General features: G+C 40.1%; 1 protein-coding gene across 2 annotated transcripts in view; it reads right to left on the bottom strand.

Annotated features, from left to right (window-relative positions):
• PPM1L (protein phosphatase, Mg2+/Mn2+ dependent 1L) overlaps window positions 1-26,267 on the bottom strand; it is a 238,857-nt gene that overhangs the window by 122,280 nt on the left and 90,310 nt on the right. Inside the window, exon 1 of one of the 2 annotated variants that reach the window (XM_054713694.1) lies at window positions 17,344-17,422. The exons of the other annotated variant lie outside the window; for it this stretch is intronic. Coding sequence (XP_054569669.1) covers window positions 17,344-17,388 — 45 coding nt within the window. The 5' untranslated portion in view covers window positions 17,389-17,422. Of the gene's footprint in view, window positions 1-17,343; window positions 17,423-26,267 lie in introns of those variants that run through there. 2 annotated transcript variants of the gene reach the window in all.

Below are 26,267 nucleotides of genomic sequence, written 5' to 3'. Positions count from 1 at the left end.
GGCATACGATATTAATGCATTTTTGTTATGTATCATTGAACAAAACGATCTTTCATAAATTTCATCTAATTTAATATAGCAGTGCCTCGTAACAAAGAGTTTTACTTTAACAGCACCATTTTCACAATATAACATACAGAGCAACAAATTCATACCCACTTAAAAACATGCATTCAAATAAGAACTCTCACAACCAAAAGCTATAGGATTTAATGTTACTAGGATTTGAAACTAGCAACATTCTACTGGGATTTAAAACTAGCAAAAACCTACTTTGTATAAGCAAGTGAGTGATTAAGAGCTACCCACACAATGCCTGGCATTTAATGAGGGAGTCACGTTGATGTACCATATTATTTCATTCAATGATTAATATAGGGTCACTATATTTAGTGTGCATTTGAACATTTCTTCCCCATCCCTGAACCCAGCCAAGGACATGGGATAAATCTGATGACTAAAAATCCGAAGTGTTGCTGAATGACACAGATGAAAACAAGACTAACTCTTCTAGGAGCAAGCGAGACTTTCCCCCAGTTGTCATTTTTAGGTTAGGTTGAAGTTATTTAAAATAAACTAAAATAACATTGGTAACCTCTGTGGAGGGTAACTGGGTGGCCTGGGGACAGCAGTGAGAGGGAAATATTTCATTTGTACACTTTAATAACTGTAGCAGATAAAATGATGTACCCCCCCCCAAAAAAAAAAATATGTGCAAGTCTTAACATCACCACCTCCCCATGTCTGTGAACAGGATTTTATTTGAACATTGGGTCTTTGCAGATATAATCAAGCTAGGAAGAGGTCACAGTGGATTGGGGTGGACTCTGATAAAAGACTATTATCCTGTCTAATAAAGAGGGAATATGCTAATTGACCCTCACGCCATCACAAATATGGTGGTGCCCACAGCCAATAAGGAGGGAATATGCTAATTGACTGTTCCACCCTCAAAGATGTTGGTGCCCACAGCCACAAGATTGTGGCTCCCAGTCCCCTCAGCCCCTAGGGGCAGGCCTGGCCTTGCCGTGAGCCTGCCCCTGGAGTCCCCCAGTCTGCTCAGCCCCCCAGCCACTCAGGGCTGGCCTGAGGTACAGGTAAGCCTCGGCTGTTGGCTGCCCAGCCGCCCAGGGCCGTCCAAGGCTCAGGTAACCAGGGCCGGCTGAGGCTTGTGCTGCCGACAGTGGCAGCAGCAGAGGTGTGATGGGGGCGTCACCTTCCCCTGATTTCCAGGTCACCTCCCACCCCTGAGGGTTCCCAGACTGTGAGAGGGGGCAGGCCGGGCTGAGGGAACTCCCTCTAGTGCATGAATTTTCATGCACCAGGCCTCTAGTCTATAATATGAAAAGAACTCTTAAAACTCAACAATATAGAAACATACAAACCCAATTAAAAATGGGCTAAAGACCTTAAAAGACAACAGATGGCAAATAAGTACATTCACATTGAAACAACAACGAGATATGCCTATTAGAATGGCCATAGTATGGAACACTGACAGCAACAAATAAATGCTGGCAAGGCTGTGAAGAACCAGGAACTCTATTCATTGTTGGTGGGAATGAAAATCGTATGGTCACTCTGGCAATTTCTTACAAAGCTAAACATACTTTTACCACATAATCCAGCAATCATGCTCCTTGATATTTATCAAAAGGAGTTGAAAATGATATCCACACAAAAATCTGCACATGGATGTTTATAGCAGCTTTAATTATAATTGCCAAAACTTAGAAGCAACCAAGATGTCCTTCAGGAGGTGAATGAATAAACTGTGGTATATCCAGACAATTACATATTATTCAGTGCTTTTAGAAAAAGATCTATCAAGCCATAAAAAGACATGGAGGAATCTTAAGTAAAAGAAGCCAATCTGAAAAGGTTATACACTATATGATTCCACCTGTGTGACATTCTGAAAAAGGCAAAACTATGAACACAGTAAAAAGATCAATCGTTGCCAGGGGTTAAGCTGGATGAAGGGACATAGATGCAAAGCAAAGAGGATTTTTAAGGCAGAAAAATTACTCTATCTGATATTATCATGGTGGATGCATGTTACTGTACAGTAGTCCCCCCTTATCCACAGGGGATATGTTCCAAGACCCCCCAGTGGATACCTGACACCATAGATGGTAGCAAATCATATATAAAATGTTTTTCCTATATATACAGACCAATGATAAAGTTTAATTTATAAATTAGGCACAGTAAGAGATTAACAATAATACTAATAATAAAATAGAGGAATTATACAATATCCTTTATTATAAAACTAGAAGCCCGGTGCACGAAATTTGTGCACGGCAGGGGGTTGTCCCTCAGCCCAGCCTGTATCCTCTCCAATCTGGGACTCCTGGAGGGATGTCCGATCCTGGTGGGATCAGGCCTAAACGGGCAATCGGGCATCCCTCTCACAATCCAGGACTGCTGGCTCCCAACTGCTTGCCTGCCTGTCTTCCTGATTGCCCCTAACCACTTCTGCCTGCCAGCCTGATCACCCCATAACCACTCCGCTGCCAGCCTGGTTGATGCTTAACTGCTCCCCTGCCAGCCTGTTTGCCCCCAACTTCCCTCCTCTGCCAGCCTGGTCACCCCTAACTGCCCTCTCCTGCAGGGATGATCACCTCCAACTGCCCTCCCTTGCAAGCCTGGTCCCTCTCAACTGCCCTCCCTTGCAGGCCGGGTGCCTCCCAACTGCCCTCTCCTGCTGACCATCTTGTGGTGGCCATCTTGTGTTCACATGGGGGCAGGATCTTTGACCACATGGGGGCAGACATATTGTGTGTTGCAGTAATGATCAATCTGCATAGTACTCTTTTATTAGATAGCATAGAGGCCTGGTACAGGGGTGGGGGCCAGCTGGTTTGCCCTGAAGGGTGTCCCTGATCAGGGTGGGGGTTCCCTTGGGGTGTGGGGCGGCCTGAGCGAGGGGCCTGTGGTGGTTTGCAGGCCGTCCACGCCCCCTGGCAACCCAAGCGGAGGCAGCCATTTCTGTGGCAGTTAATTCACCTTCTACAACTGAAACTTTGTAGCCTTAATCGGGTGAGCCCGGCCAGGGTGTGCGGAAAGCTTTGCTTCCCCTGTTGCCGCCAGCAACCCTGGCCTGCTCTCTCAAGCTCCATTCTGCCGCCATTTGTTTGAATTTGTTTACCTTCTATAATTGAAACTTTGTAGCTTAAGTGGAGGCTTAGGCCTGCAAAGGCTATCAGAAAGCAAGGTTACCTGGGAAACCTTGCTCTCTGTGGCTGTAGCCATCTTGGATGGGGTTAATTTGCATACTCGCCCTGATTGGCTGATGGGCGTGGCTTGGCTGGTGGGCATGGCTTATGTAGCGGAGTGATGGTTAATTTGCATATTACCATTTTATTAGAGAGGAAGCCTGTGGTCGTGACACCCTCAAGCCGTAACAACTGATCACCAGAAGGCTGCATGTGTGGCAGGTGTGCACGCGTGGGTGGGGCGCACGTGGGTGGGCGGGGACTTGATGCTGCATCCCTGCGGGTACTGGCAGGGACTTGACCAAGGTGCATCGGGGGAGTCCCATAGCACTGGCCACGGGGCAGGACTCCGGGACTTGGGGGAGTCCCACACAGTGCCAGCGAGGGCTTGACGCTGCATCCCCGTGGGCGCCAGCGGGGGGCTTGACACTGCGTCCCCGCTAGCACCCGTGGGAGCTTGACGCTGCAAGAGAAAGGGAAAATTGTGATATTAAAATATTTCTTCTAATTAATTCCCTTTCAATGTGCACAGATTCGTGCACTGGGCCACTAGTACTATAATAAAAGTTATGTGAATGTCCTCTCTTTCTGTCTCTCTCTCAAGTAATTTTTATATTTTTCAGCCCAAACCTATTCCTAAATCTGTTTTCCTTACTTGAAGTAAATGGCTTGGTGTGACTCACTTCAGGGGATCCCCTGCCAAAGTCTTCATAAAGGCTCAACGCTTTCTGGTGCAACACATCACCATCCATTGGAACACATTTCCTGTTCATGTCTTCTGCCCACAAATTTAATGGCTTTCCCATTTTAACTATTCACTTATCACACACCATGGCTGTAACTTTTACAGCTTAAGGTACAACAACAAAACTAGCATTAATTTAGTTTTCCTTCTTCATAACTTCATGAATAGAAAATTCACTCTTTTAAAATTAAATTTATTAGGGTGACATTGGTTTAGAAAATTCATTTGTATGCAGATCTTAGCAACTTCATAATTTGATACATTTTCTTCCCTTATTACATTGAAAACTTTCACCTTTCCATTTAAAGGAAACAGTACTCTACAGCTTCTCTTTGGCATATTCGAATTGCCAGCATCAGTACTCTTGCATATTGGGGCCATTAATAAGTTAAATAAGGGTTATTTGCATACAAGTACTGAGGCACCACAATAGTGGATCTAATAACTGAAATGGCTACTAGGTGACCATACAACATAGATACACAGGACAAAGGGATGATTCATGTTCTGGGTGGACAGAAGAGGACAGCATCAAATTTCATCATGCTACTCAGAATAGCACCTGATTTAAAACATATAAATTATTTATTTCTGAAATTTTCTATTTAATATTTTCTGACCTCAGTTGATGACGAGTAATTGAAACTGTGGAAGGTGAAAATGCAGATAAGGGGAGGACTACTGTACATCTGTCCAAACACATAGAATGTATAACACCAAGAGTGAACCCTAATTGTAAACTATAGATTTGGGATGATAATGGAGTGTCAATATATGTTCATCACTTGTAAGAATTACAAGTGATGAACATATATTGACACTCCATTATCATATTACAAGATATATATATAGTTTTCCTTTACACGTTTCTTTGTTCATTCATTCAAACTTTAACTAAATGTTTACAAATTTGGTAGTTTGGGAAAGATCCCAGAGAATCCAAAAATCAGATACTTCCTGTCCTTTAGGATGTCTACACTAACAATCATAGATGAAACAGATTATATCAACTCTTAGTGAAAGCATTATTCTTGGGGAATTAAGATTAAGATCAAGAATTAAGACATTATTCTACCATGTATATGAGACAGATGACCTTTCTCCTTCCCTCTATCCGGAGATTAGTGATATTGAATGTATATTAATTACTTGACTGGTTCAAGAAGCATCATGGGAGATAAGATGCAAATTATAAGAGTATGAAGTCATTGGATATGTACATAGCAAGAAAACCCTATCAAGAATTCTGAAAAGGAAGAATAAATATGTATTTTTAAAACCACTCAAGAGAATAGTTGAAAATGGAAGCAGATTCTGAAATCACTACACCAGTATTATGAGTCATGTTGAAGGAAAAAAAAAAGAGTCATGTTGGAGAAATCTGCCATGAAAGAAAGAAAGAAAGAAAGAAAGAAAGAAAGAAAGAAAGAAAGAAAGAAAGAAAGAAAGAAAGAAAGAAAGAAAGAAAGAAAGAAAGAAAGAAAGAAAGAAAGAAAGAAAGAAAGAGAGAGAGAGAGAGAGAAAGGGAGGGAGGGAGGAAGGGAGGGAGGGAGGAAGGGAGGAAGGGAGGAAGGAAGGAAGGGAGGAAGGGAGGGAGGAAGGAAGGAAGGAAGGAAGGAAGGAAGGAAGGAAGGAAGGAAGGAAGGAAGGAAGGAAGGAAGGAAGGAAGGAGAGTCATAATATTACTCTGAAACGATACTGGTCAAGAACAGAATAATAACAATTCAGGCTCAACCCACTTCCTCATACTGGCCTCTCTGCTAACCTTCTGTTCCTATGTGATTGCCAAACTAAGAAAAAATTGATGATAACTCAATTTCAAGAAATTGACAGTATAATTCAGTCACTTCCTCATCATGAAAAAAATCGGTGAAAACATTTAAAGCAGCGGTCGCCAACTGGTGGTCCATGAGGTCCGAAAGGTTGGTGGTGACCGTTGATTTAAAAGATATGGAGCCCTCTCTTAGAACCAAGTCTTCAATCTTCTTAGAAGTAAAAAATCTTGTAACATGCATTTTCACCTCCAAGGATTATTGTCCAATTCTGTAGTTAAAATCTTTATATAAAAAAAAAAATAGCAGTCCTTTCTAGTGCCTAATTATATGTATACACTGGTGTGCTTCAAAACAGAAGAACATTACCTTAGAGCACGGTAGTTTTTAAATGCTGCTGAAAAGTGGGAATAACAAGTGGCTCTCTATTTTAGGAATCACATGCAACCAAGCATTAAAAAAAATTGCCATAAAGTAAAACAAAGAACTACTGTCCTATGAAATAGACATTGAGTTTCACTGTATCCCCAAATCCTAGCATCACTATATTTTGGGAGTTGAGCATGTACCACTGGAAGACAATAGAGAAAAGGGAGAAAGTTGCAGAATATAAGTTGGAGCCGAGCAAGACTTTTGATAACTTGTTCCTGTTCAAAATGACCAAAATCAACGTGATTAGATCAACCCTAAGTCATTGGCACATAAGGAACTGGTTTCAGCACAGGACAGAGATACTTTAGGAAAAATATTTTTTCAGCTCCTCCTGGTATTTGACAGAAACTTCAGACACATTTAAGTAAAATGCATTGCTCTGACAACAACAAAAAAATCTGCAAATGCTATTTCCCCAGTAATACAAAGTAGTAGGAACACGTATTTGGGAGTAGAAACATTTGGATTGCTACTAACTTAATAGCAATGAAACATCCCACTTCGCTGCAGTTAAACGTTATGACAAACCCCCATTTAGAGGATGGGAAAATGTTATTGCATTTCTGCTCCGGAAATGTATGTACTCAATCAGCAAGTGTTATTCTCAAAAGCACCAAATAACCCCTTGCAAGGAAACTTGTTTTCTGAACTCTTCACCCTACATTATTTCTGAATTCTTCTCCTCTCCTAATTTTAACTTAATGGGTTGTGAATCCAAAAACATGTTTTTCCTGCTTGCATTTGGTTGCAGAAAAAAATTCTTAATGTATAATAGGGAATATAGAGGTGAAGGCTTAGAGCAGAAGAATGATAAAAGATAAAATAATAGTCAAAGCAAAAACAAGAATATTGTTTCTCTACTGTTGCCAAGAAGATGGTATACATTTCTTCTCCTTGTGAAGAATTACCCAATTATAGAAAAAAGCACACTCTGCTGATGCCATCAAAAGTGGACATTTTAAAGAGGGCCACAAGCTGTCCTCTTAAAATGGGGCCAGAAAGAGAAGCGTGGGTAAATGCAGGCCATGAGTGATGACAGGAAGCACCATCCCAACACACTTCAGTCTCACCTGTGCCATCCCCTCTCCATCCCCTGATCTCCTGCAGCAGTAATTAGCCAACTGTGGTCTCCAGATCAGCAACATCAGCTGGAAACTTATAAGAAATCCAAGTTAGTGGGCCCCACCCTAGACCTACAGATTCAGAAACTCTAGAGGAAGGACACAGGAATCTGTTTCAATAAGCATTCCATGCAATTCTAATTTGATCATCCATATCCTGCAGAACTTACTATCTGCCAGTTCATTCTGGCTTTTAATTATATGCCACCAGAATTGTTACTAAACATTTCCATATGTATGCATTCTCCAACTAATAAGATCCTGGGGGCAAAAAAATTCTCTCTTCCCTTATCCTGTTTGCTTCCCCTCACCCACCAGTACCTTACACAGAGCTAATAAGCAAAAGGAAACATAATGAGCATTCATAATGACAGGAACAAGGGAGGAGGACCTTGGGGAGAGTTCTCCCTTTTAGAATATGATACTCCCATCTACCTGAGATATATCTATCTCCCTTAATTATGATCTAGGAATAAAAGGCCCTAGTTTTCCAATTTACAGTCTATAGAGGATTCATTAATTCTTCGGATGGAACTGTTCGGCTTCATAACTTGGACAATCTAAATAACAAATTAAAAGTTGCATAAACTATTTCCCCTAAAGGATTTGCAACCTTGAATGGAGAGAGGAGGAAGAAAAAGTAGCATTTCTTTCTCAGAAGTGCACAGTAGTGGTCATATACATGGAAATGTCCATTAGTTACACCTGTGGCACGATATAACCTTCCAAACTCTTTTAATATGAAAATGTTGTTTTATTTGCCTTCTCTTTCTCTGCTAAATTCAAAACATATAAGGCAAATATTTCCCCTCACACACAGCATGTCCTCACTAGCCTTGAGCAAAGTGGAACTAGTTGCTCAGTTGCTAATGAGTCAGGTTCTGAGTTTAATCAATGTTGGGAGCTTAGTGGGAGCTCCTGTAGATAGAGGAGCTAACCACAGAAGAATTCTCCCACCTGGTATAAATAAGTGAAATTTGTTCAGCGGTGTTGTTAGCATTGAGCATGTATCCTATTAAAGTAAATGTATAGAAATGTTCCACATTATAATGGAAAGTATTACTGTACCTCCCGTCCTAGACCTGATATTTTTTTTTTAAATGTATGCACACTTAAGAGTGAAGTGTCTCTAAGTTCTTCCACTTCTCTGATTAATACATCAGTAGCCTCTTCAAGCTGATCTGAAAAAAGAGGCCCTGTTTTGGACTTAATGTTTGTATGCACCCAAAATTTATATGTTGAGACTCTAACCCAATGGTATTTGGAGATGGGGCCTTTAAGGGCTAATTAGATTATGATGAGGTCATGAGAGTGAGGCCCTCAAGATGGTAATAGTGTCCTCTTACTACATCAGAAAGCTTGCTCATGCGCACTCTCTCTGCTACGTGAGGACAAAGCAAGCAGGTAGCTGTCTACGAGCCAGGAAGAAGATTCTCACTAGGAACCAAATTTAAAGCACCTTGATCTTGGACAGCCCAAAATTGTGAGAAATAAATTTCTCTTGTTTAAGCCACCTAGTCTGTCATTTTTTCTTATAGCAACCTGAGCGGACTAATAATACAGGCTCCAAACTTGAACTTCTCTTCTCTGGCATTTCACTCGGTGTCTGACCAAAAGTTTTTAGTAAAGATAAGAAAGCCTTCTGTTTCCATACACCAATGTGTGAGCTGAATTATCTGCAGGCAGTCCAACTGGGCCAGTGTAAGTGGTGAGCTATGGAAAGGAAATTGCAGCCACTGGGTGCCCATCCTCAAAAAACCCAAAACAATTATTTGAGCCAGGCATAATCTAAAAGAAACAGAGAATTGCCAGACCTAAGATGTACACACTGAGGCAAGAGGCATATCTGCAGAAATGACTGCCATCCCCAGCTTGCCACGAACTAGAGTTGGGAACAACTCTAAAGATAACAAAGGTCAAATTTCTCTCCAGCCTGGTGAGAATGAGGAAAACCCTCTGCTAAAAATTAAGCTAACCAAAAGGAACTTTTTAATTGTGAATATTTCTTACTGACCTGAGTTTGAAGACAGATTTATACCTATGAAGCAATGGCTCATAATAAAGAGCCGTTGGAGGAGTATTCAAGTTAAATCTAGGTCTCCGCAGTGAAGCACCAGAGCACATATTAGACTTAAAAATGCAAAGCTTTGTCCTTGGCTGGATTCTTGCAAACGTAGATGCTCTAGAAGGAGGCAATGCCCCTTTCTCTGTGGCTAATTAGTAAAATGTTCCTTTTTACTAATGTTCCTTTTTCCTCTGCAGTTGGGGGTCCTCAGCCTTAGATTGGTTGCCTAGGTGCAGAAGTCAGTCTCAAAGAACACAGAAACAGCAAAGGCTTTTTGTCACAGGCTAGGCTCAGGTTGCTATGTACAAGACACACAAAGACAACATAAAGTCTTTTTTCATTCCCTTCTGTGTCATTAGGGAAAATGGGACATGCCCGCCTCCCAGTAAAGCACTTGAACCATTGCAGTTGTGCTTTCACGGAGCCTCTGCATTCAAAGGACTCTGGAAGCTTGGTGCAGCGTATGTGGGAGCGCTGGGTTTCCAGGGGCTTCTTGTTTGCTAGGAAATCAATTCCTCTCAAACTTAAATTCTGTGGTGCTGGCCTATGCTAATAGCATCGTGTCTGCAGTACCGTACAGCAGCACTTGCAGAGAGGAAATCTGGGCTTTGGTGAGGAAGCACAGAGATAAATTTCTTCCAACGTCTTGTTTGCCAGTTTTCTCCCATTTGTTATAAGCCTTGATCTATGCTGGTGAAACTAGACATGATGTACCTTAAAAGAAGAAAAGCTAAAATATTCAGGATCTCATTCAACATCAATATGATTTTCCTTGTTCTCCTTTGACTCTAGGTCAGCATTTTGCTATTATTCCATGCTAAGAAGTGTGGCAGGGAGAAACACACACACACACACACACACACACACACACACACACACACACACAGCTGTCTCCAAGTTCTTCCCTCGGAAGCCCCACCTTTGAATTACTGTCACAAGTCACTCAAATTCGAAATATTAGAGGTAGGAATCTTCTATTTTAAACACTTAACAATTAGTGTTATCATGAAGAATAAATCACTTTGCATCACTTGTATACAACTTGTACACTTCCTTCAAAAAGTAGATTTGATTTTAAAACATTGGTGGGAAAAGGTGGCCCACAGGCCATCAAGATCCCCATAAAGCATATGTTTGCTCACTTCTCCTAAAAGAGTAAATGGAGCCCCTTCAAGTGCTTGGGGACCAAGGCTTATAACAAATAGGAGGAGGTCCAAAAACTGTATCTTCGTCTGATTCTAAAAGGGAAATGTGCAGAAAGGGCTAGAGTTTGTGAGTGTAGTCGCTGAATTTTAGGGGCCTTAAAGGTAATTCAGGACAAGGAAGAGGCAGGCAGGAGCTGAAATACTGAAGTATCCCTCATAGCCACTCTGGCTGTAGAGCATGGTGGTTACAAATACGCTGACCCTGGAGACACAAATATTCCTGGGTTCACATACCAACCACGAACTATGTAACCTGGGCAAGCTTTATGTAACCTTAATGTGTTTCTTCTCCTTTAAAATAGGGAGTATAATAAATCTACCTCATAAGATTCCTGTGTTGCTTAAATGAGAAGACCTGCAGGCACTTAGCACAGTGCCTGGCAACCGTAAATCCTCAATAACTTTTGGCTATTCTTACTTAATTTCTAAAACTCCCTCTAAATCCCCTTGTCAAGTAGGTCATCCAACACAAAAGTAGAATTTTCATCATGCTTCTTAAAAGATGTATTAGAGTCTTAATAGAGGGAATGAATTTATATTTGGAGATTTATTTACACAGGGGACTGCCAAGCAACATTTTATCATGGCCTCAAAAGAACCAGATGTAAAGCTGCTCTAAATATCCACAAAACTAGTCTTTTTAAGACCTCAGTATTGAAGATTGCCTTGATATCTTGCATTTCCAACAACAATAAAGCTCTGTAACTTTATTTTAGCCAAGTAATTCTACAATAGACCAAGTGGCAATCACTCTCTTAATCTAGGAAATGCAAAAGGGGAAGACTAGATCAGGAAGTCCATTCCATATCAGTAATCATGTCCTGAAGGCATGATTCTTTGCTAGGAATTGCCACTTAGGTGTTCTAGGTTGAATATTTATAGTAGCCATAGTTCCGGATGTATGTAGCACTGTATAATAAACCCAACCTGACTTCAAACAATAGCAATGTTGATTTTTGTCATGAGTCTGCAATCTGGACAGGGCTCAATGGAGATAATTTATTTCTGCTCCACTCAGCATCTGCTGGACCAGCTCAAAGGCTGGAAGCTGGAATAATCTGAAAGCTCACTCATTCACAAGTCTGTGTGTCACATAGCTCGGGAAAACTCAATCAGCTAGAAGCCGGAACAGATGGGGCTCCTCGGGCATCTCCCTCTAATTCGATGTAGTCTTTCCACACGATCTCTCTCACATGGCAGATTCAGGGTGCCTGGACTCGGGGCTCACCAGGCACAGGTCACAAGAAGGAGGGAGGACCAGGAGGAAGCTGTATTGCTTTTACGGCCTCACCTTCGAAGTCACCCATCATCAATTTCACCGCATTCTACTGATCCACCCAGGTTTAAGGAGTGGGATTCAGACCCCCACCTCTCACTGGAAACTACACTCTAAGAAGGGCACAGAGGCTGGGATATATATTGGTGAGGCCATTTTTGGAAAATATAATCAGCCACAGTTAGCTCTCAGACAATGAATCAGTCAAGGGTCTTGGTTACAAAGCAATAGCAACCAACTTTGGCAGACTTAAGCAAAAAATAAAATAGTTTATTTGAAGGATCTTGAGAATTCTAAGACCCAAAGGAAAATCTGAAAGCCTGGCTTGGAAATGAGCCAGAAGCAAGGGAGACTGGAAAACAAGATTCTCAGCCACAGAAGAATCCAGTTAGCACACCTTTCTCACCACCTCTGTAGTGACTGGACAGTCACGTTGCTGGGCTCGCGATACAAGCACTGCTAGCAAGAATAAACTTTCTATATTTCTTTGAGTCATGCCCTCAAGATTCAAAGTTCTAAATGATTCTGAATCTCGACTCTTCCCCTTAGCCTATGTCACATGCCTGAGACCTAGAATCCCGGGACAAGAAGGTGGAGGATCTGGTCCCTGCTGGAGGAAGCCCATCCAGGAAAGAATTCACTCCAACTGAGAAGAGATTCAGACACGGGGCAGCCAACACTCCCAGTAACTGACACGCACAGAAAACTAACAGCTCTCTATGACTTCGAAATGAAAGGTCATACCATTTTCTGGCAGCACAGAGTGAGAGCAGAGCCTAGTTAATAACCACGTTTTAACCTGAAATGAGGCCAAATCCTCAATCCAGGGTGCAATCCATGAGGATAAGAAAATTCCTCACAGTGAAGTGTATTCAGTGAACCAAGATCTTCATTCTACTGGAGCAAGGTTGTGTTCTAACACTATAAACATCCCACAAATAGAAATGCGCTTTTTCTCTTCACAGAGGATGGGCTTATATATCCCCAATAAAAGGGTAGATAACACTCCAATATCCACTTATAAATCAGCTATTCTGAATTTAAAACAAAATTTTCCGAAGAATGATTAAATTGCCAGGCTGTCACATAAACATCTAATTAGTCTAAAAATGTATGTATCTGACTATAGCCAGTAATATTGCTTACAGAATATAAGCCGTATTTAGAACATAGCTATTATGGGGAAGGGATGCACACATGCTCAACCTGGAAGATCTCGCTTTGTCTTTGCTGGCAGCAGGAAAGGAAGTGCCCTGCTAAGATGGGAAGAAAAGATGTTCCATGCCAGGTGACTGTTCATATGGAAGGAAAATCTGCACATTAATCTTTTAAAATTTAGGCACTACCTAAATATTAGAATAACAGACCTACCTAAATCCTTTGCAAACTTTTCAAAGCAAATATTGACAGACGTGTTGTTCTCCCAAAATCCTAAAAGTAAAGCGAATGTGTTTATTTCTATTTTGAATGTGTAAAGCTAGTAGTATATTTACTGGTTTTTCTTATAATATTTTAACAATATGCTAAAATACAGTCTAAATATTAACTACATGCTACATCTCAGGCACTAATTCCAGTTTTGTTCCTTGTCATTTAAGGGAACACAAAAAAGTGGAGAAATGTTTCCTCCCTGAGAGCCAGGACCTGACCTATCTTGTCTTGTTCCCTGCTGTATTCCCAGTTCCCAGTAGGGGCCAAATGGCAAGTGTTCCATAAATAAGAGTTGGTGCTAGAGCTTTAAAGAGATGGAAGAGAGAGAATAAGAAAACAGCAAAAAGAATTTAAAAAGAATGGATTATGTTATAAAATATATTTGAGCCAATGACTTTAAGGACTCTTCATTCCTTCTAGAGAGCTGGATCCAATAAATACTCCCTAAACCATTCTCCTCCAAAATTCATATGCCCCATCTCTTTGCCCACTCCCCACCCCCACCCCCAACAAAGACAGGAAATGGCCAACATACACTTGTTAAACCGCTGAGTGACTGCCAGCTGTTAACTTCAGTGCACACTAAAACCCATATCAACTTTCAACACTACAGGAGTGTCTTGCTTTGGGCAAAGACTTATTTCTCTGGCAATTACTGTCCTGGATAAGATGGAGAAAAGACCTGTGTTATATATAATGTAACTGTAGTGTTCAGGGACTGCTTGAAGAGATAAATAAGAGCTTAAAAGGATGCTTTAAATAGAACACAAAAGTGGACACTTTCTGCTCAATAAAAATGTTCTCTTTCTCTCTCTCTCCCTCTCCATTCCTCTCTACAAAAATCAATAAAAATGTATTTAAAAATAAAATAAATGTTCTCATTATTCTATCTGAATATAAAATGAACCACAGTAAAAAGGGACACTTCAATATGAAATTTTTTAAATGACACCTAAATGTAAATATTATTTGATATTATTCAAAATAAGAAAGGGAGGGTGGGGAGAGAGGCAAGGAGCGAGGGAAACAAGTACATAATTTAATTATACAGCCCGCTGAAATAAAATAAATCACTGAATCTTAGGTGGAAATAACCTTGAGAAATACCTGACCATCCCATGTCAGTTTAAAAGCTATCTAGGGGAAATTCAAGACTCTACAACCTAACCAGACTAACAGGGTAGAATTATGGGTATACTTAGTCTTATTCAGACGGTTAACAAACAAGTATTTCTAAGTGATTTTTGTCTAACCTAATCACTTCATGTTTCAGTCTTAAAACCAATTCCTTTTATTTTGCCCTTAGCAAAGATGAAAGCATCTAATCCCCAAAGTCTAACATTGAACACTTCATGGACATGAAAACCCTTATGATAATATATCATCTTTCTACTCTTGCTCCTCTAGAATAAATCCAATCTGTCCTTTCAACCTCTTTTTGTTTTTGTTTTTAGATCCCACTGTTATATACTTCTTAATTCTTCCAAACCATCTTTTCTTCCCACTCAAGTTCAAATCCTATTCTGAAAAGGATTTGAACAGTGACAATTATAAGAAAATTGTTTTAGAGAAGTTTAACAGCAGACTTTTAAACTAAAGCCTTGACATCTATATACAATTTTTTACATTAGTCAGCATTTAATAATATTGTTTTGTTGTGGTGTAACCCCCATCTCACAAAGGACGCCTCAAAAAAAGTCTAATTATGGAGTCATTTATTAAAAGCCGGCGGCTGACGAGGGGCTAAAGCTCCAAATCTCGCAGCCCCGAACAGCTTGCCACTCTGGCTTATATTGGCAGAGTATCACAAAGGTATCGATTACATCTTTGGGTCTGGAATGAGGAACCTGTTTCACAAAAAGCATTTTACAGAAGTGAAACTGAGCAAGTTAGTTATCTAAAGTATCTACGAATCACTGGATCGACAGAAACACATTATCTGGGACCACCGGGACAATTTAGAATAATTGTGCTGTCCAGATTCTGGGATCACTGAGTCAACAGGAATGCACTATCTATAGCAACTGAGGCAATTTAGGATAATTGAACTGTCTTGGGTCCCAGGAATGTGCTTCCATGACCAGTGAGATCACACTCAATGGCAAACCGCCATCAAGGGAATATTCAATCATACATAAGTTCAGAAAATCAAAATAACTTTTAAATGAATACAGAACCCAAAACAGCAAGGTTAAAATATTAAACAGCAATTTTTACCCAAGTATGGTTGCTACCAAACTTCAGTTTGACCATTTAAAAAAAATTCATGTTTTTATTGATTTTTTAAAGAGAGAGGAAAGGGGAGAGAGAAACATTGATGTGAGAGTGAAATACTGATTGGCTGACTCCTGCACACTCGCTACCAGGAATCCAGCCCACAACCTGGGTATGTTCCTTGACCAGGAATCAAACCTGAAACCTTTAGGTGCACGAGACGACGCCCAACCAACTGAGCCACACAGACCAGGGCTGTTTGGCCATTTTATAAGGCACTGTTCTTTGTGATGCCTTTCTATATTTGGGGATTTATCAGATATACATAAACATTTAAATTAGTACTTTGGAATAGCAAGCTTGAGGTTGTTTGTGTTGCAACGTGTATAACGTGTTTCTTGAAGGACCATCTGGATTCAATGGACTGCCAGGTTTGAAGGAGAAATCTGGCAACACCTTCACCAGGACAATGATGAGAGGCTCCATTTTCACCGAGCAGAGTCAGACCACAGCAATTCATTTCTCCTGTCCAGAACAGAGCCACTCCACAGTGCCCTTCCCTTCCCTTCCCTTCCCTTCCCTTCCCTTCCCTTCCCTTCCCTTCCCTTTTTCCTTTCCTTTCCTTTCCTTTCCTTTCCTTTCCTTTCCTTTCCTTTCCTTTTTCCTTTCCTTTCCTTTCCTTTTCTTTCCTTTCTTTTTTCTTTTTCTTTTTTTTTTTGGAGGGGGGGTAGTACAAGGAAATAAGAAAATGAAGGAGCTAATGGACCTGGGTAATGATCCAGTCCCAGTTCCCAGTTACTTTGTTCCAAATACTGATTGTAAATTTGTATGGCATGGGGGTACTTCTCCCTGAAATTAAGTATAAACAACCTTGAGTATCTTACACCACTTTTTAAAGAGAGTAAAGAAAACACTGGCCTCATGTCTAATTTTCATTCTGGAATGTAAAGCTCTTTTTAATTAAAGTATAGTTGACATTTTAAAGCTGGGGTAAAAAGGGAATTTCTAAAAGCATCCCAGAATCAATCTTGAATTTCAATCCAATTAGTCTGAAGTTACCTATTTAAATTTCCAGCTCGGGATTCAGTCAAAGAGTCATACTATTCAATTTCTGAGAAATCACAAAGGTGTGCTCAGTAAACAAGTGGATTGGTCCTATTTGTCTACTGAGATTTAAAACTAACTACTCTTGCCCTGGCCAGGGTGGCCCAGTTGCTTGGAGCATTGACCCATACACCAAAAGGTTGTGGGTTCGATTTCCGGTCAGGGCACATACCTAGGTTGCATGTTTGATCCCCAGTGACGGTTGGTTGTACAGGAGACAACCAATCTCTCTCTCTCTCTCTCTCGCTCTCGCTCTCGCTCTCGCTCTCGCTCTCGCTCTCGCTCTCGCTCTCGCTCTCGCTCTCGCTCTCGCTCTCGCTCTCGCTCTCGCTCTCGCTCTCGCTCTCGCTCTCGCTCTCGCTCTCGCTCTCTCTCTCTCTCTCGCTCTCTCTCTCGCTCTCGCTCTCGCTCTCGCTCTCTCCATTCCTCTAAGCATATCCTCAGTTGAGAATAAAAATAGATAAATAAAATAACTACTCTTTCCCATAACTGCCTTTACTTTATCATCATCATAATCATTTCGGGATTTGCCAAGAGCTAAAACCATGCTACAACACTTGTTTAAGTGAAATATTACAGAAGATAAATTTAAATAATTCTCTACTAAGTATTCTGTTTTTATAAATTGTGTGTAAAGACCTGTCGTATGTGGGAGGATCTCAGTAAGTCTAATTATCAGCTTCAGACAACAAATTACAATCGCAAGGCTTCAAGATTTTAAGGCTTTAAGAGTCAATGCCTTTAAAGCCACCATTACCTGCCAAAACAGAACAAAGAACTGTCGCAGTTTATGGATTACCATGGAGACACAGCAACCATGTTCTGCTCAGTGTCCACCATCCTGTGGGTCTTAGGCCACTGTGACATCATCAACTAATGATTTGCTGGTGATTACTTACCCTGCACCAGAATAAAGTGGCTCTTTATTTTTACAGTGGCACGACTCTTTAAATGTATAATGAATTTAAAGTTCTATTTGATCTATTTAGGTACTTCTGATGCCTTGACTCCTAAGTAAACAATCTTTTTATTCCATTGTTATGTTCTTGGGGTACTTTAGGAGGACAGTTGCTTCCTGGCCTTAGATCAACCTTGACTTTTACTTTTTGAAAGGAGGGCAGGACAACTTTCTTACAGTGCTGTGGTGGTGAAAGCGCTCTGCCCTGAGAGCTTTGACCTGGTATTTCAGCCTCTCCGCTGTGTCCTGCATTCAGGGGTTGTCGTCCTCCTCCCCCACTTCTCTTTTAGTTAGTGTCTGGAAGGGAAAGTGGCAGGTGCTGGCAAGAAACACTAACCCTGTCCTCAGCAAATTCTGAATTGTTGCAGCCACAGTGATAGGTATCATGGTGACAGCTGGCCAAGAGCAGCAGCCAGGGCAGCAGGTGATGTGGCAACAGAGAAGCCAAGACTTTTAGAGCATCCCACAGCAATACCTGAAGTACATGCCAGCGCTTCTGAGCTCCACACAACTATATTCTTTCCAAAATTTTCTTAACTGGAGAGAACAATCCCATCCCCAGTTATGTCTGCACTATCTTTCTACTGAGTATTGAAAATAAGCCCAATTTACGTACATACAAACATTTGTACACACACCACTACCACCACCACCACCACCACCAAAGGCAGGAACTAAAAGATTAATATCTGATTTCACTGAATCTAAGACTTTCCTTTTTCACATGACATCTCTAAAATCAATATATGTCATTCAATTGATGGTGCTTATATTCAAAGAAAAACAACAGATCTCCAGGACATGAAAACAAAACTTGACATTTCTGCAGGGCAGAAAACACCATATATACTGTTAAAAGGGAAAACAGAAAAAACAAAAAAAAATTCACAACATGCCTGACACGTTAATAGCTAGGAGCTTTTACAAATCAAACCAAAGCTGAGCAAACAATAGAAATGGGCAAAGGATGTAAACAAGAAATTCACCAAAAAAAGAGACAGAACGTTTTTTATATCTAAATATTTATGTTGTTACTATTATGATATTGATGGTTTTAAAGCCCTATCTCTACCCTAATCCTCCCCAAAAGCCCAGTTATTAATGTAGCCCAGAGAAAAGGGAAAGAAAAAAAGAACCTTTTCTGTCCCAGGCCTTGTACTACTAGATTTCCCACATGAGCTCATTAAAACCTCACAGTATTCTGGTGAGCTCGTTACCGTCGTACAGATGAGGCAATCAAGCATTAGAGAAGCTGAGTAATTTAAGCAAAATCTCTGAGTAGGTACGGTGAAGCCCAGATTTTAAGTTCAAAGGTCTGAGATAGCTTCTAATCACAGCATAACTTTAGAAACTCTATTCCGATGAAAGATCCCCCTTGAGAACCAGGGCTGGACCTCCGAGTCTAAAGCCCAAAGCGGGAACTTGTGGCCAGAGGCAACAGGTTGCATGAATCTGAAATGTCTGCGTCCAGCCACATAACAGATCCCTTCAAGTGCCGTTTGCCATTTTCTCGCTGTGGAAAAGGAAAAGTTAAGGGTCATATTAAAAAAAAAAAAGTTTTGATTCAAAGATGAAGTGTATTTTATTTAAGATATAAAGGGTTTTCTACTAAGACTGAAACCATGACTCAAACTCTGTCCACCTTAGTAAAATAAAGTGGTTGCATCAAGAATAACTAGATCCCTCTTCCTCAGATTTGGTTTCCGGTGGAAAAATAAACAAACTTTTATGAAAACATCCAAGGAAGAGGGGCCAGTGGCAAGTAGGCCCTGCTCGTGGCCAGGAGGGGAGGAGTGCTAAATAAATGGCCAGGGCCGCTGGAGTTCATGTGATGGGCATGTTGTACAGGTAAAGCCCTGAAACCTAACCCTGTTCCTCCAGCTGCCCCAACAATGAAGTTGGCAGGATGCCTTGAAGACAAGCCACAGTCCGGGAAGTCACCAACACGGCCTGTGCTGACAGCCACTTGATCCCCAGGTGAAAAATGGCAGGACCCTCCGTCCCCGAGACCGAGGTTGGGAGAACACAGCAGACAGGCAATAGATGCCACTTTTATACTTATCCACTGTAAGAAACACGGGTCGCTTGCCCTTTTTAAAAATATCAGGTATTCAGAGTGCTCAGTTTGACGCAAGTGGCTGGGTTACAAAAGATTAAATCGGGATGCCTCCAATTCCTCAGTCTTAGAAGCCATTCTACAATATCAGCCTAATGCTTATATAATCCTTCTCAAATTCCATCCAAGACTGATATTTCTTCATAGCCTTTTCACAAGCCAGCCTGCTCTTTTAAACACTAACTTTATTTTTTTCTTGATAACCAAAATAAAGTTTGTGTTTAGGAAGTCAAGTGGGTTAGGTTATTTAGCCTAAATCCTAATCATTTTTGAGAATATGTTAAATAGGCTGAAGTGTCATGGACATTCTGTCCCGGAACTCAGCTTCCAAAAACGTTCCTCGTTAAAAGGGCTTAAACAACTCTTTTCGGCACAGCTGTTTGACCTTTAGAATGACAGCATGCCACCAAATGTACTGTCAGCTGCCTTTCACCAGCCATTCATCAAAACATTATCACTATTTTTTAACCATAAAAACAAAGAACATTAATCCAGTTTCAAATATTTCCTCAACAAAGACAAGGCTTACAATTGTCTGTTTTCAATATTGACTAAAAAACATATTTTATTCAGGGCAAAAAATTCTTCTAGATTTAAACATCCAAGGGAAAGAAAGGGGAGGAAAGAAGGCTAGGAAATGTATCATAGAAAGTTACCTATAACTAATATAATCTTAATGACATAACAGTACAAGGTATGTGTCAGGGGAGGGAGAGAGGGAGACAGAGAACCTAGGTTAACACTTAGTTATATGTCCTTAAAATCGGAAATAAAAAGATAGAGATACAAAGAACTTAACAAGTCCATGTGCTCTCCTGCACACAGAATATGGAACCTACTTTAGGCCAAACAGCAAATAGTAATCTGATTTTAAGATTCCTACTAAATCAATTTAGGCTTCAGGTACTTTCAAGGGTTCATTAAAATTTCAAAAATAATCCTATAAATTCCAGTAACTAGCCCTAGCTGGTTTGGCTCAGTGGATAGAAAATTGGTCTGCAGGTCCCAGGTTCGATTCCAGTCAAGGGTACATGCCCGGGTTACGGGCTTGATCCCCAGTAGAGGTTGTGCAGGAGGCAGCCAATCAATGATTCTCTCTCATAATTGATGTTTCTATATCTCTCTCCCTCTCTGAAATCAATAAAAAATATGTATTTTTTAAAAAATAAATAAATAAATTCCAGTAACTACACATTATATGCTGATCATCTTTTCTCTCAGTTCTTTTAAAACTTGTAATAAATTGATTCTAGGAGTATAAAAAAGATTTTTTTAAAAAAAGCTTTTTTTTTTAGTCTAAAAATTAGTCTGAGAGATTATGAATTAGAAAAAGAGAGGTAATCAGATGGCATATTAGTTGCTCAAAATACCTCCTGAATGAAGATAAATCACCTGAAATATAAAGGAGAATGAGTTCTGTGTTTGGGGGCAAGATAGTTACCATTATCACACCTTTGTACGACAGCGTGGATAATACTTTTGACTTTTTTGTTTGGTTTGGTTTGGTTAATCCTCACCTGAGGATATTTTTTCCCATTGATTTTTTAGAGAGAGTGGAGGGGGTGAGAATGGAGAGAGAGAGAGAGACAGAGAGAGAGAGAGAGAGAGAGAGAGAGAGAGAAACATCGGTGTGAGAGAGACACATCAATTGGTTGCCTCCAGCATGCACCCCAACCAGGGCCAGGTACCTGCCCTTGACAGGGAATCAAATCTAAGACCTTTGGGTGCATGAGCCAACACTCTAACCATTTAGAAACACCAGCCAGGGCAACACATTAGATTTTTAAGCGAGATCTATTAAAGTGGTTTTGAGCTGAAAACCTTAAAATAATGTTTACACAATTGATCCTTGAACAATGCATAAAACTTTTGACTCTTCAAATCCTTAGTTGTCTCTCAGTATTTGTGGGAACTTGTTCCAGGACCCCATGCATACCAAAATCCATGAATGCTCAAGTCCTCTATATAAAATGGCATAGATCAATGCATACAGTCAGCCTTCCATATCTGTGAACTCCACACCACAGAGAGAAAACAGTGCAGGTATTTATTGGTAAAGAAAATCTGTGTATAAGTGGACCTGCATAGTTCAAACCTGTGTTATTCAAGGGTCACCTGTATTATGTGGTGATACAATAATTATTTCTGTATTATTATTTTTATAATGAGCACATTACCATCTAAAATGTTAAGAATTAAGTATTACATGTTTACTATTTCTAAAGGAAATGTAAGTCATCAAGTGTACATGGGACATGGATCCTTCCAACAAAACAAAATGAAATTGTCAAGGTTTGCCATATTTCCATGGACCAGGGGCTCACCAGCTCCACTGGCCTTTATAATTTGTCAAAAGTTAATAAAGTAAAACCATCCCATTAATATTAAAATCCTAAAGAGTATGTCTACATGGCCATTCTGCACAGCACTCAGTACAAAGCAGACAGTTTGTAAGTAGGAGGCTTTACTCTCTTGATATTCAGAAGAGCTTTAGCTGAGTACCTTTCTGGGCATGGAGAGGAGGACAATTCTCGATGTCCATTAGAGGGGGAGGGGGCCACAGCAGCTGAAATACTTCAGGAGAGCATGAGAGATGCCTGATTAAAAAAGATCCGTGTCAACTTGGTACTTACTCTCTGAAATATCAAAACACATTTGAAAAAAAGTACATTTGCTCTCCATGACAACTTCTGATGTTAAGAGATACACATTTAACATTATCCATGTCTTTAATACTTCACACTATGAAACTACCATCCACTACAGAATGGGTATTAATATAATAAGTTTATATCACTCACTAAAATAAAGAATTTCTTACTTGTATCAGAAAATGGCTAAAAGACCCATTTGCCTTATAACAAAATTCAGAAAAAGGTAGAACAATTTTACTAATCCAAGGGGGGCTAATTACTAAAATAGCAAAAGATATTTACCTTGATGTGGTTTCAAATAAGGCAATCCTACAGGTTAAGGTCAACAATAAAATAGAATCCCTGTGACCTTCCATCTACCCTAAAATTACATTTTCAAAGCTTTAAAATGTTACTAGAATTTAATGAACAAGTTCATATTTGCCCTATTCGCCTACTTCATGATTTCATGAACCTGGATCCTATCTCCTCTGAGACTCTGGCTTTCTAGAAAGTCAGTCTTCCTGGTTAGTCATTATACTGAAACTACTTCAAAGCCTCAATTACTGACTTTTCCAGAACACCTCAGCTCTTTGCTTTCTGGTACCCGGAATCAGAACTAGATACTTTAGAAACAAATTATGGCCATGACAAAGACACCAGAATTTTTAAAATTTGTTTCATTTTTTTCCCCCAAAAAAAATCCTTCCTTTTTTGTCTGGGTTTTATCTGCAGACAACACTTGGTATTTTAAGTGTTGAACTTTAACCTTCTCACAATTTAAACACTCCATAGATTAAAGTCCATCTTTTATAAATATCATTGGATTTTTTATTATATAATTTCTTTAAACTTGCAACTCTGAATGTGTTCCCAATTTTTCTATCCACTCATAAGATAAAAACTTCCTAGACTATCTTGGTGAATACTCTATCCAGAAATTTCTGCAACCTTCTACTCTTTATTTCCTGTAGAGAATAGAGCACTGCATATAATTCCCCATGAACACTGAGCCAGGGGGCCTCTCTCTGGGGACAGGAAGTGCCACAGGGCAGTGGTGCTGGCTCTCCACAAGGACAAGACACATATCTGATTTACCCATTTATGCCCAACACCTGGCAAATGGTAGCTGCTCAAGAAATATTTCCTAAAAGAATCGATCAAGATTTGAAAGCAACTACGACTAAATGGAGGTAAACGTATTACTCTGGAATTCTAATTTTCATTATATATCCTTTCACGCCTTCCTTCTGGGGTGGGTAACAGAAGGTGGTGAAGAAAGACAATGGAGAATACGGTTCTAAGATCTTGGGACATGAATTTTTTTAAAGAGTCAGTGGGACCCCTATAGTTCAATATAGGGTGGTAGCATGTCTAACAGGATTCTGAGTAAAAGAGGTAGAGATTCTGGGATGGTCTGTCAGGAGACTTTCAGGCACTACTGAATCCAACTTCTTTACCCACCCAGGGTTCCTTCACATACCTACATCCAACCAGCTGGTTTTACAACTCAAATATTTCCATTAGATAACTTAACTTCCTCACAGAATGAACATTTTCACCCTGAGTTCTCCATGGGGGCTTTCAGGAGTCTATGAAATCCCTAAAATTGCCCCCTTGACACCTGGAACAATATCAAAGAAAAGTGAGACATGAGGGTTTCAGGCAGAAAGAACAGATGAAAGAATTAGGTTTTTTTTGTGTGACCAAGGAGCCACCTATTGATTATACACTGATAAGGTTCAAACTGCAACAACATACTTGATAGCTATCCAGTCTATAAAGTGCCCTGTCACCAGCTAATAACATCAGAGTCACACTTTATGCAGGTACTAGACACTTTTTACAACAGCACATGCCTTAAATCAGGCGAGGACCAGGCGTTGGAGCTTTAATGAGAAATGTCAACCTGTTTCGCTCCTGGGTGATGAGAGCAAAGCTTTCTCCAGATAGCAAGAGTGATGGATGAGGTTAAATTTCTGCAGGAAATAATTTAATCACAGAAGGCATTTAGTGGCGTGAAGGGGAATATACAACTGCCAAGCAGAAAAGAGTGAATTTAGCTGGCTGGTAGATCATGTTGGGTATTCCAGGAGCTGAGAAAGAAGGCTAGAAGCTAACACTAAGGTAGAACCAGATAACCGATGGCCTCTGGTTGGCCATAGATTATTTTGAATGTGGTCTCCAAGTTCTACAGACTTTAGTTTAAAATCACTATTTTAATCTGTGGTATTTTATTGGAAGTAAAAAAAATTCGAGTTTATACCTGTCATATATTGACAAAATTACCAATGCATGGTGCCAGGTGGGTACTTGTAATATCAAGGGAAGATGTATTAGTGGAAACATCTGGAAAAATAAAAGCCCCACGCAGGTCTGATGCCTGAGAAAAGCTAGTAAATGAACACATTGAGTGGCTGCCAAAATTAGTGGAATATCCTCCCGCCGTGTAACAATTTGTCTGATTTGTGTTTTTAAAGAAAATGACAATCTATTCTTTATTATTCTCCTCAGTCAGACCTATAATTTATAATAAATTAGAAGGAAAATTAAAGCAAGCGGTACTAGCGTTTTTTAAAAGCTGATCAGCATCTTATTCTGCCCCTTCACTCAAGATTTATTTTTCGACTACTTTCCTAATATGGCCTCTTAATTTCTATTCATAGTTATCCCTGAATATTATGACTCATTTGGAATGTGGCAGTATTGTGGTTTCAGAACTATTTGTGTATCCGTTTGTGTTTGCGTGTGTGTGTGTGTGTGTGTGTGTGTGTGTGTGTGTGTGTAGGATCAGGGATGAAGACTAAAACTTTCTGTGCATCTTCTTTGTAAGACTGTGTCCCTGTGTCCTTACCTGGACCTGAGCCAAACAAACTGTTCAATATTTCAAACAGGAATACTGACCTTCTGCTATAAGCAATTCCTTTATCTCATTCTAAATCAAAACCCACCTATGCTGTTTCACATCTCCTTAGTGAATCACTCAATCTTCTTAATAGTCACTTGCACTAGACTGATAGTTGGTTTCTTTCCAGAAAACATAATTGCATTTTGCTAGACTTTCGATGCCTGAATCAAAGGATGACTAATATATAACGTTCCAGGGGTTTCCGGGCAGCCTTGGGAAGAAAGCCATTTTGTCTGCAGGGTGAAATAACAATGCGTGGTGCCAGGTGGGTACGTGAAATATCCGGGGGATGCTCTGTACAGTATTTGATTGTCTAACAGCTAGCTATATGCCTGAAACTAATACAAAATAATGTTGAATGTAAACTATAATTGAAAAATAAAAATATAAAAAGAGAAGCTTTTATTCAATCAGAAGTTCAATTCCCTTATGAGGTCAGCCTTGCTCTTCTTAGGTGTTTTGGGATAATAGAGCTTATTTTGTTGACAAAATACTAGAAGTAATTTGGGGAGCAGGTGAAATATTAATAGTAGTAACTGCCATTCCTCATCGTCTTCATTAGTATTATCATCACTGTGGTAGGCGAAACAGTGATCACCCAAAGCTGCCCGCATCCTAATCCCTGACACCTGTGAATATGTTCTCTTAAATGACAGGTAGGACTTTGCAGATGTGATGATGTTAAGGATCTTGACATGGGGAGATTATATCCTGGATTATCTGAGTGGACCCAATGTACTCACAGGGGTCCTTAAAAGAAGGAGGCAGAACCATCAGAGTCACCGGAAATGTGACAACTATCTCCAAATCTGATCTCACCTCCCAATACTTCACAATCTGTTTCTCCTGTCACAAATTCATCAATAAAACTCACTGAGTGCGCTACGCTCATTCATTCCTAAATGATTTCAGTCACCATGAGGTTTTACATGTAAACTGCTTTCACACACAGTATATACATCATTCTCACAATGACCCAAACATTTGAAAGATGAGGGAGGTTTACATGACTTGATCAGGGTACAGCTAAATAAAGGTAGTGCCAAGACTCTCATCTGGACTTCTA

The sequence above is a fragment of the Eptesicus fuscus genome, chromosome 3, assembly GCF_027574615.1.
Source record: "Eptesicus fuscus isolate TK198812 chromosome 3, DD_ASM_mEF_20220401, whole genome shotgun sequence".
NCBI classification, from domain to species: domain Eukaryota; kingdom Metazoa; phylum Chordata; class Mammalia; order Chiroptera; family Vespertilionidae; genus Eptesicus; species Eptesicus fuscus.
This window is presented reverse-complemented; position numbering and strand designations above follow the sequence as displayed.